The sequence below is a fragment of the Bubalus kerabau genome, chromosome 6 (assembly GCF_029407905.1).
Source record: "Bubalus kerabau isolate K-KA32 ecotype Philippines breed swamp buffalo chromosome 6, PCC_UOA_SB_1v2, whole genome shotgun sequence".
Taxonomy (NCBI): Eukaryota; Metazoa; Chordata; class Mammalia; order Artiodactyla; family Bovidae; genus Bubalus; species Bubalus kerabau.
Genome location: NC_073629.1, coordinates 96369286 through 96381573, shown reverse-complemented (window position 1 = coordinate 96381573; position 12288 = coordinate 96369286). Strand labels below are relative to the sequence as shown.

General features: G+C 42.0%; 1 protein-coding gene across 1 annotated transcript in view; it reads right to left on the bottom strand.

Moving 5' to 3' along the window:
- Positions 1-386: 386 nt before the first annotated feature.
- The window catches only part of FAF1 (Fas associated factor 1), a 505390-nt gene continuing 493488 nt past the window's right edge, over positions 387-12288 (bottom strand). The window contains exon 19 of the mRNA XM_055585945.1: positions 387-1005. Coding sequence (XP_055441920.1) covers positions 922-1005 — 84 coding nt within the window. The 3' untranslated portion in view covers positions 387-921. The remainder of the gene's footprint in view (positions 1006-12288) is intronic.

Genomic DNA, 12288 nt, shown 5'->3' with positions numbered 1-12288 from the left:
CCAAGTGACAAGGTCCAAATGTGTGATGGAGTAGAAGGAGAAAAGAGCGAGAGAGAATTGTGTTCAGTGACTGACGGACCAGCAACCTGGGAGCTGGTACCCATGAGGTTCTACCTGCCCAAGTGCAAACCTAACAGCAGCTTTCTGCAGCTGGGCCAGACACTGAAGTCCTGGCACTGGTCCTCTTCACACTATCTCAACATTCACATCGTGAGCTTAAACAGTTTCTCACACTGTAATGGGACAGCAAATAACTCCCAGATGGAACCTGGGGACCCCAAGGCAGCAGCAATAAATAAATATCTTGCTATATGTCAGATGCAGTCCTCAAACACAACCTTACATCTTAGTAAAGGAGTCAGGAAGTATAAAAAAAATGATATGCCTTTTGTTTTCCTACAACAATGTTTAATCTCCATGCCAAGAAGTCCCATTTGACTTTATCCCCCTGCCTCTTAAAATTAGGTGACAAAGTAGAAATCCAGTCATGAAAAGAAAAAGGCAGGGGTGTATGAGCCCTGGCTCAATGAGACATATCAAATACACAGCAGCCTGGTGTCACAGGTCAGGCAGAATGGTCCCAGACCGTGTGTGGAGAAGATGGGCACGGGAGAGGTAAAAATCCTACTTCATGATCACTCACACTTTAACAGCGCATTAGTCATTGAACAAAGGTGAGGTGATGGGGTCAGGGTGGAAGAGTTGTAATTCTCTACAATGAGGATTGGGAACATATACTCGCGGATGGGAAATTTTAAGTAGCTATGTTTATTATTACTTTTTTCCAGCAATCTTGCAAGAGGCAGAAGTGTGACATTGAGTTGAGTGAGACGAGCGTGTAAATGGGTTGATGAGGAGCCCTCCTCTTGATGCAGGCCTCTGGCTTGTCAAGGAATGGCTGGTTCCACCGCTGAGCCATGTTCACTCTTTTGCTTCAAGGAAAAGGGTTTCTTGAGGGAACAACTTTACCTCCAATAATGACTTATTTGGGTCCAGCTGGGTTACCTAAAAAGAAAGAAAATATATACTTAAAAGACGGGAAGCAGCACTATTTTCTCTCACGGCATTCAGGTCCTGTCCTGAACTCTGATTCTGAGCCTACTATGTACCAGCACGAGCATTTTCACACCTACTATTTTCATCTGATTCTCAAAATAACCCTGTGAGGTAGGTGTTGTCCCCATTTTATAACCAAGGAAACCAGAGCTCAGAGAGGCCAAGTCTCATAGTTTAGTGGAAGAACTAGCATTTGACCTCAGGATGTATGTTCAGAAGCTGGAATCTCTTCCTGGGCAGGTGGGGACCCACAGCTCAGCTGGGATAGCAGAGCAGGAGGGCCTTAGGAAAGGGTGCTGGTTAAAAACTGATCGGCATTCCAGAGGACATGCACCTGTTTAACTCTGGACAGCAGGGAGAACCTTTTCTGTTTGGTGGGAGAGAGCTAAGCTTTTGGGGCTGATCTTCCTGCTGAACACACCTGCAGCAGAGACTATACGGTGCCCACCCCATGGAGCCCAGAGACGAGCATCTCCCCTACTGAGGAGAGGCTCCCTAGGGAGGCATATCAGTCTCCCTGTTGGTGGCATTGGTGAAGATATTTAGTTCCAAAAAGGGAGGGAGTTGATGCCATAATATGACTTTATATTTTAGAAGTAAAAATTATTTTATAATATGATCTAGTACAGAGAATAAAGCTAGACAGAGTCTTCTTGGCTCATTGGGGTATGTTAATCATACCCCAAATCAAACCCTATATTATGTTTATGTCTTCCTTGGTCACCGGCAAGGATGTGATGTGGAGATTTTCTGAATCCAAGAGTGAGAGAAAAAAAACCTCAAACTTTCCTAAAGGGAACATGAATTTTAAAAAGCTGAGACATACTAATACTAGTCTAGTGATACGGACAATGGGCCGTGACTCCAGAAAGATTCTGGTTTAAATCACAACTGCATAGCTATTAGCTTTGTGGCTTTGGAGTTAATATCAACCCTGTAGGACTGATATGAGGATTAAGTGAAGAAAAACATAATTAGCACAGTGCCTGGCACAGAGCAGGTATTCAGTGATGGCTGCCATATATGTGAGTAACTATAAGGGTGGATGATGGACACACAGATAACGGACAGCTCCAAGTGTGTGTGACGGGAGGCTGGGCAGTCTGCTCAGTCAGATTTGTGTACAGGAGCTCTGGGCCCCTGGGCAAAGACTACAGCACCTGAGACAGGCAATCTTGTCCTCTGCTCAACTCAAGCCACACCTAATGAGATGGCTCTGCTGTCTTCTCCAAGATGATGGGGAGGGGACACCCTGGGGGCCTGAGTGTCACAGGCAGGCTGGTGAACTCAAGAAGGGAATACTATCTTTGACTGTATCCAGATGGAAATCTGGTATGCCCAGGAGGGTCATTAAGGAGACACATCCGCCTCCAGAATCCTCTCTGCTTACAAGGAACCCATTCCAAGGCTGCTCTACTGATATCTCTTGGGCTCTGGGCAGATGGGCAGACAAGGTGGTGGGGAGAGCCTAGCCTGCTGTCTGTCTTCCAATGCACAGGGGGTAGGGTGGGGTGGGGAGGGGGGGCAAGCTGCAAGCAAATGTTTACCCACTTCCCCAATTAACGTACAACACTGCGCCAGCTTCTGTCAACAAACAGAGCTATGCTGCCTCTGCTTCTGACTCGTTGGCATTTTCTGCCCAGCTGCTTCTGCTATTGTTCTTAATTAACAAGCCAGAGCTCTTCCGGCATCTTCTACTTTGTTATTTGTGGTTCATAAATATGATGTTTGCTGGGAGAAACCAAAATCATAATACTGCTAGAGCTGTGCATACCAGCAGAAAGTTAGGCTAAGAAGCAAAAGAGGCTGGGAGATTGGAGCCTCGAGGCCATATTATCGATATACAAGGTTAGATGTCTGGAAAACACACCCAGTTTTCACTGTGTCTGATAAAAGTTGAGTGATTTTTCCCAGTCAGTTTAAGTGGGAGAACTGGGATTTGAGAAGGAGAAAACTGTAATTTCTTGAACACCTACTACATGTTGAGCACTTTAAATATGTTATTTCATTTAATCCCTAAAAAACTAGGCAAGGTAAGACGGAGATGACAGAATTGAGGCTCAGCATGGCTGCCACTTGTTTAAGGCCACATAGTTAGTGAGGGTCTGTCTATACAGTACAGTAGTTAAAAACAGTGAGGTAACAGATTCAAACTCTAGCTCTGTTACTTACTACTTATATGACCTTGAAGAAGTAATACAACCCAAGGGTCTCAGTTTTCCCACCTATAAGATGGGAATAGTAAAATTCTCTTTTATAGGTTGTTGTGCTAGTTAAATGGAATAATGGTGATGAAGGCTCTGGTACAGAGACTGAACCAGTAGGTGCTCAGCTGGTAGCAGCCATTACTAGCTGGAGCACTGCCTTGGGTGGGGACTGGATCTGCCTAACTTTAGCTGGAGCTCTTTCCCCAAAGTCTTCTGGAGCCCAGGCCTGCACTAGGCTCTCTCTCTTACTTCCATCTTGTTGCTCAGCAGAAGGGCTTCCTTCTCTCTGATTGATCAATGTCTCAATACTTGGAGAATCCCTTCAGCAGGGCTGTGCCACCAAAAGACTGCTCACATTAAATGTGGTTGTGTTGGGGCTGCTCCTTCTGGTGCCCCGTATTACAAGCAATTTTGTTCTCTGAAGGTCATTTCAGACAGAAATTTAAAGTAAACAAGGACAATTTCATTTCCATTCTCATCTGCCTGGAGTAGACAGAGAGACTGTACGGAACCTAGCGAGATGCAGGATGCCATGCCTTTCCCCAGCAAGAGTGTGGCCATACTGTGAAATGATCCTGCAGTGTTCTGGGCCCCATTCAAGAAGGATAGGGAGTGTGCTGGAGGGACCTCCTGTTCGGGAGGAATCTAAAAACCATGTTTTCTAACACACATCTGAAAAATGGGGTATGTCTTCCTGCTGCTGTAGGGGCAGGGAAGGGGCTGTGTGCCCTCTTGGAACATCTGCAGGGCTGGCAAGTAAGCCAGGCAAACAGAGCAGATGTGTTCTCTGCAACTCCAGTGAACAGAGATGAGGTGAAATTGTAGGGGAGCAGAACTCAGCTGGTCAGAAAATACTTTTTAATAGAGCAGCAGGTGCTGGTGTGGCCACTACTTCTCTTTCATCTTTCTTCATTCCCTTCTTGTCCTGTAATTGTCTTTTTGTTTTTCTTTTGTCATCATCATCATAGTAGCAATTATCAATTCCAGTCGATCCTTGAACAACCTGGGGGTTAGGGGCATCACCTTTCTAAGCAGTGGAAAATCACATAATAACTTGTAGTCGTCCCTTCATGTATGCAGTTCCTCCATATTTGTGGTTCCTCTTTATGTGGGTTCTGCATCCACGATAAAACTGAGAGTGGCATATTACTGTAGTATTTGCCACAGCTGCTGCTAAGTCACTTCAGTCGTGTTCGACTCTGTGCGACCCCATAGATGACAGCCCACCAGGCTCCCCCATCCCTGGGATTCTCCAGGCAAAAACACTGGAGTGGGTTGCCATTTCCTTCTCCAATGCATGAAAGTGAAAAGTGAAAGTGAAGTCGTTCAGTTGCGTCTGACTCTTAGTGACCCCATGGACTGCGGCCTACCAGGCTCCTCCATCCATGGGATTTTCCAGGCAAGAGTACTGGAGTGGGGTGCCATTGCCTACTCCGGTAGTATTTGCTACTGAAAAAAAAATCTGCCTATAAGGGAACCTGTGTAGGGTTCAACCTATAAGGGAACAACATGGGTTGTTCAAGGGCTCATCATATTCAGTGCTTAAAGGGCTAATCATATTCAGTGCCTACAGTGTAGCTGGAACCATGCTAAATACTTCATATAAAATGCTTTTGAAGTAGTCCTCAAAACAGCCAAACAAAGTATGTATTATTATTACCATTTTAAAGTTGAAGATATCATGGGTTATCTTACCCAAGGTTGCATATTGAATAAGGTTTAAAACTCAAGTCTGCCTGACTCCAAAGCTAAGGATAACCAGAGTGCCACTGGTCTACATGTTGACAGGCTGCCCTGGGACAATACAGGGGTTGGGAGGGGAAGGGAAGTGTTCAAAGAGGGGCTTATTTGAGGAAGAAGAAGATCATGATGATAAAGCTAACATTTATTGAGCATTTAATTTGTACCAGCCACATTCTAAGCACTTAATATTTATAGAACAATTTAATTTTCATAATAACCCTCTGACATAGGCACAATTGTTATTTCTATTTTACAGATGAGGAAACTGAGCCATGGAACATATTAACACTTGCTTAAGTTCTCAAAGTTGTTAAGGGCAGAGCCAGAATGTGAGTCAAGGCAATTTAGCTTTGGAATCCATATGTTTAACTATTGGACTATTTTGCCAGAGGTGCTGCTAAGCGTAGAGTCCACACAGAGAGAAGAAGTTGGATGATATGACCCTGAGGTTGTTTCTAACCAAGCTTCTAGGATATAAGATCTTCACTTTAGGAATGGCAAAAGGTCAAGGGTCAAGGAAAAAATCCTGAAATGTTTATAAAATACGAATACAAAAATGCAATCTGAGCTTATGTCCTGCCATTTACTTGGGATTTTACTGAATTATTGACTTTCTAAATCAACAGAGAAACCCTCCCTTTGGGACCTTCTGGGGGAGGAGGGGCCATTCTAAGATAAGAAGTATGGTCTGACTTTGTCTAGGTTAGAAAAGGAAAGCCAACCTTCTTGATACTTTATTCATTATATTTAAGAAACCTGAAAAAAAAAATTCTCATTAAGTTTACATTTTAGCAAACTGGCTTTTGTTTATATTAACAAAAATGAGACATGCTTTCTGCCAAAGAGAGTTATTCTTTTCTAGGTCACTTTTCTCAGCAGTTTGAGCTTTCGTGTATATTGTACTTCTATTATTTCCCTGGGCTTTTTTTTTTTCCTGAAAAAGTATAACATTGCTGCTGAGAAAAATGTGAATCAATATGACAGTTTCTCATCCTTAGGCCATATTGAGTGAGTCCTACAATGTTAGAGTGGGAAAGCTCCTTAAATGCCAAATGGTCCAAGCCCTTCACTTCTCTGTGGGCAACCTGAGGCTCAAAGAGGTCAAGTGACATGGCCCAGATCACATGGTTGATAAGGCACAGATACAGTGCTCTACCTGTTTCTGACTTCTGATTTGAGGTTCTTTCTAGTCACAGTATTTTGCTTCTCACTTAACAAAAAATGCCTGAGCAGAAATATAACACTACTACTAGGCTGGGAGCTACCTGAGAGTAGGAGCTGAGTAATACTAAAAATAATAGTAACTGCAATATATGAACAGTACTTTATACTCTGTAAGATATTTACACAAACATTAAATCAAAATCTGGTAGGGTTGGTATTATTAGTCTTTTATGTTTTATTTAGCTTTCCTAAGGTATGCTTTTATTTTAAAATTGAATAAAGGCAAGTCTGGATCTAATATTTTTACATTTAGAAAAAAATGCTAAGTTCAACAATTGGTTTTGAAACTGAACATCTGCAAGCAAAAAATGAATCTAGATGCACAGACATTACAGCCTTCACAAAAATTAACTTTAAATGGACTGTGAACTTAAATGTAAAACACAAATCTATAAAATTCCTAGAAGATAACACAGGAGAAAATCTAAATGACCTTGGGTACGGTGATGGCTTTTGGGATACAACACCAAAGACACAATTCATGAAAGAAATAATTGATAAGCTAAACTTCATTAAAATTAAAAACTTTGCAAAAGACACTGTCAAGAGAATGAAAAGACAAGACAGAGACCAGGGGAAAATATTTGCAAAAGACACAACTGATAAAGAGCTATTATCCAAAATATACAAAGAACTCTTAAAACTCAACAATAAGAAAATGAACAACTCAGTTAAAAAATGGGCCCAGGACCTTACAGATACCTCAGTAAAGAAGATTGACAGATGGCAAATAAACACATGAAAAGATGCTTCTCCAACAGCATATGCCATCAGGGAAATGCAAATGAAAACCATGAGATACCACCACACACCTATTAGAACGGCCAAAATCCAGAACACTGACAACACCAGATGCTGACACTCATCTACTGCTGGGGGAATGCAAAATGGCAGAGCCACTGTGAAGACAGTTTGATGGTTTCTTACCAAATTAATCATATTCTTACTATAGTTCTGTAACGGTACTCCATGGTATTTACCCAAAGAAGCTAAAAACCTAAGGTCCACACCAAAATCTGCACACAGATGTTTAATAAGCACCTTTATTCACAACTGCCAAAACTTGGAAACAACCAAGATGTTCTGTAGTAGGTGAATAGGTAAACGGATTGGAATATCCAGACAATGGAACATTATTCAGTGATAACAAGCTCTCCAGCTACCATAACATATATTGTCTAAACCTTAGAGCTATCCTAAGAGATTGGACTAATTTATCCTCATTTTCACAAATGAGAACGCCAAAGTTCAAATAGGGACATTACTTGCACGTGGTCATACAGCTAGAAATTGGTGGAGCTCAGGTCTTCTCACTCTAAATCCTGAGCTCCTTCTACTCCATGAGGTAGTACAAAGGCCACATACGTATATTATATTTAGTAAAACTGAATACATCTACCCTTGGTTTTGTTCAAAATTAGCGTTTACTTTGAACTTGGAAGAACAACTTGTCTTTCTGGTAAGCTATGAGTAACATATTCTGTTAGCTGTGTATGTGTGCTCAGTCATGTCCAACTCTCTGTGACCCCATGGACTGCAGCCCACCAAGCTCCTCTGTCCATGGGATTTCCCAGGCAAGAATACTGGAGTGGGTTGCCATTTCCTCCTCCAGATCTTCCCAACCCAGGGATTAAACTCACATCTCTTATGTTTCCTGCATTGGCAGGCGAGTTTTTTACCACTAGCGCCACCTGGAAGCCCCCAACATGTTCTGTTACTTACTCTATTAAAAATATGCATATTAAATATTACAAGTTTAAAAAATAATTGTCAATGTCATCACTATCAAAAAATTTACCATTTATTTGGCAAAGTGTCAGGCACTATACTAGCTGTTCTATATATTACCTAATTAAATGGCCACAACAATCCTATGAGATAAGTACTCCTGTTATTCTTATTTATAATGAATTCTCTGAGGTCAAAAATGGTTAAGGGACTTGCCCAAGATTACACAGGTAAGTAGGAAAGATAATGCTAGAATTTGCACCCAGGTTTGTGAGCTTCTAGCCTGTATCTGATGCACTGTACTTCACTTCCTTTTAAGTTCTGATCCTTCTTCTAAACAGGGGACAGCTAATGTGACTAAATGGCTTTTCTTGGCCATAAAGAAAGCAGGCATTCTGCAGCTGTCCTGGCTCATGTCCCTGTTGTGGCACAGACTTTGTTGTTCCCCACAGGAAAACAAGCTACCTTTTGTTACTATCAACTTGGTCCTAACAGCTAATTGTCCATTTTCTTTAAACACCTTTTGATGAGCTGGGAATCCTTAAAGAGGGCAGTTATACACACAAAGTATCAGAGGAAGAACTTAAGACCCAATCTGCCGGTCCTCTGCTGATCAGGGTGTAAAAAGGCTTTGGTAACTGTAAAGTCTTTTGCAAACATAAGGGACTGACCATCAACATTATCCACAACACCAGTTGTAGCTCCTAGCAAATTCTCCTCTACATTTGCTGCAGGTGGTAATGCAAAAAGAACTTCCATTCTGGAATGGTTGCACTATGGGGCTGGGGCTTCACTATGGCTTATTTACATTCCAGCTTCCAGTATAGTTTCTGGACCAATCTGTCTCACAGGATCACAGAAAAGAGTGGCAGTGGGGTGAGGATTTCCAGGAAAGAGTGAGAGATGCTATTCTTCCCAGTTGTGTGGTAGAACAACTGGGGTGCTAGAAGTGAGGGTGGGTGGTCTTCTGTGGCTGCTAAGCACAGGAATGCCTATAGGACATCTTATCGATGTTTTCAGGTGGGAAGAAGAGAGAAAGAAAGAAAAGTTAAAGGAAGAACAAAGGGAGAGAAAACTAAGGTCTAGGCTGCCCTATGTGTTTTGTTTTTTTTTTTAATATAATATTATAATGATAACAACAGTTAACATTTATGGGAGCTTACTAGGTGCTAATTGTACCAAGTACTTTATAAGTACTACACAACCCCATGAGGAAGGTACTATTACCTCTACTTTAAAATGAGGAATAGAAGCTCAGAGAGTTTATATAACCTGCCTAAGATTGCACAGGTGGGAAGTAACAGAGCAAGGATTTAAAACTAGGTCTGGTTCCAAAGTCTGTTTTCTTAACCACCACATTAGGTACTTCTAGTACTGTAGTCATACAATGCACTATTTATTCTTTGCCTTTTGCTTGGAAAGACTATCCCCTTTGTGTAACTGAAGCATAAATTTCCCCACAACGGAGTATATTACCAACTCAGGCACTTGGGCAAATTTCATTCATAGCTCCTCAGTTATCACAGACCTAGTGATTGATTGATAAAGCTGGAGGGCCTTTAGGAGTCCATCTCTGTAATAGATGGGGAAAGAAAAGCCCAGTGAGTGGAAAGAACTTACCCAAGGTTACTCAGCACTCTCAGCAGATGTGGGACCAAATCTGGATTCTTCATTCCCAGCCTATGCCTTTAGACAGGCTGTTTAATGAGGAAACCAATTCTAAAGTGTTCTCAGTAACAAAATGACCTCAAATTTGGTATACTGTCAGGGAGATCCTAGGCACCAAAACAAAAAAATGTGACCCTTTCCTTGCACTGCTATCCCTGATGGTGGTTTTGGTCACTGCACTTTTTTTTTTTTTTCAGTTTAAAGCAGGTTTTTTGAGAGAGACACATACTCCATAGGCAGAATGCAGTCCATTTCATAAGGCGAGAGTGGCCTGGTCACTGTATTAAAGGGTAGTGGGGAAGACCCAGAGGGAACAGAGGGACTTCTATCAGGAGAGGTGGGGGGTGGGTTGTGGAGGGGAAAGCCTCTTTAGTCTAGAAACACAAGAAGATCCAAATTGGCAGAATGAATATAAAAACATAAAAAATATAGAAGAGGCATGCCTCCTCACCCTGGGAAGCCCAAGATTAGTCCTGTCCCTCCTGGGCTCTGGAAGACACAATTTCAAGTAACTAAAAGGAAGTCCTACTTTACAGAGTGGTTTGCAAGCTCACTGTTTCTGAAAGCTTAATAAACAGGGTATAGGCAAATTCATTAATGAGGATTCTGGAGTGTGGCAAGAGAAAGCCAGAGCCACTCAGCCTTGCTGGTGTGGGTTATAGATGTACCAGGAAATGGGTCTCATTCCTCAAAGCAGCCAGGATCCTGAGGGGTGGGTCACCTTTGACCTGAGCACCTGGTGTGATTACCCCCAGTGAGGTGCACAAATATTTGCAATGCATGATCTGATCTGAAACAGTCTGGGAAACATTGATGGAGGGGACATGCCTCACTTTCAGAGGCCCATATCATGGAAGGCAGCCAGGATCTTGCATAAAAAGCTCCTGGAATAGAAGCTCAGAGAGTTTGCCTCTGATAAAAGATGAGCCCACAACACCGCACTAAGACAAATGAAAGGAGAGAAACCTGTTAACTGTTTAGATTTAGAACTGCTACTTCGGCTTAAATACTCTCATAGAAACTCTGACTATTGTTCTTTAGTAGACATGGATTAAGTGCTAATTAGGGAGGCAGTAAGAAAAAGGTCCGGTGGGTTTTGAATCTTCGCTCTGCATGAGTGCTCTTGAGCAAGTCACTGGACCTCCAGAAGACCCAAATTTCTCACCTGTAATGACAGTATCATTCAATACCTAATAAGCTCTAACAGACCATTTCTCTGGGTTTCTCCTGTCACTTGAGAGAGAGTTGAACAAAATATCTGAGTCCGTCTCCCTCCTACTTAAAACTACAAGATTCCATACGACAACAGGATAGTTCCTTTTTGCTTTGACCTCATTTCCCCCAATTTGTAAATGGGTAAGTTTCCTGGCAAGGCTCATAGCATGCCAATAGTGGAAGGAATGGCTGGAAAGACAGTTTGGAGACAGACTGTAAGGGGCTCAAATGCCATATTATGTTTAAACTTCTTGGAAAATTTTTTCTCTCAGGCTTTAGAGAGGCCTGGAATAGCATACTAGAAGCACTCTTCAGGCAGACTGGCTGGAGAGAATGTAAGCACTTTGAATGCATTTTAATACTCAAGCAGAGCCATGTGCGCTGGTGTGTGCGTTAACTCTGCACGCCAACACAGCTCAAGAGCTGGAGCTTTGAACAGGAGTTAAAAGAGTTGAGTCCCTAACGACATACAAAAGACTCGCTGGTGTGATTTATTCTGATGTATTTACTTATCCAATTACCAAAACAGCAGGAGATCATTAAATTTTCTAGTTACCAGATGCAGCACGTTCAATATCTTAAATGTTACCAAGGCTCTCTCTGAGCTATTTTGATATTACATTTCATCTGCCCAAAGCTTATGAAACTGGAAGGCAAGAATCATGAAGAGAGCAGGTGTTTTCTTTGAAGGCTGGTAGAGTGGGTGTTTCTACTGCACCAAACTTATACCAGCTCCCAAACTCGTGGATTTAAGGAAAAGTACTCTGATGAGAAACAAAAGTATTTAGGAGGGAAGATGTTAAGAGAGTGGAGATACACAATTGAAGGTGGCTGGAGATACGCATTTTACCTGGCCAGAACTTTCTTCATGTTCATTTCCTATCGCTTCAGTTCCGAAGTCCACAGAGGGTGAGTCAGGCCTCAGAGTAGAGGAGAAGAGAACAGAACGAATACCCTCTTAGTGACTACAGACTTCACTACTAACCTTAGCATACCTGTGTGAGCTTGAACAAGTTACCTTTCCTTCTCTGAGCTTGACGCTGATATCTGATGCAGCATCTTACAGGCCTGTGATGAGCATCATCACAGCTTGTCTTCACACAAACATTTCCTGTTTAAGACTGAATAACTTAAAAGGCAGGACTGTTTCCGGCTTCTGTATCTCCAACATCCAGCAAAGAATCTGGTATATTATATGCTCTCAATAACTGCTTGTTGAATAAATGACCAAACCAGGGAATGGACATTATGGAATACTAAAAAATACAGAGCAAGACTTTATTAATGATATTTTAGGAGTAAGTTGCAAAATAGACATTTATTCTATTTTCTTTTGAAAAAAATATCAAGAAGTAGAATCTGGGCCTAAACTTTTTGAAAGGGTGGTGCTGGCTTGGCCCCAACATTCTTTACTATTTTGATCTCTAAATACCATCCCTTCAAAGAT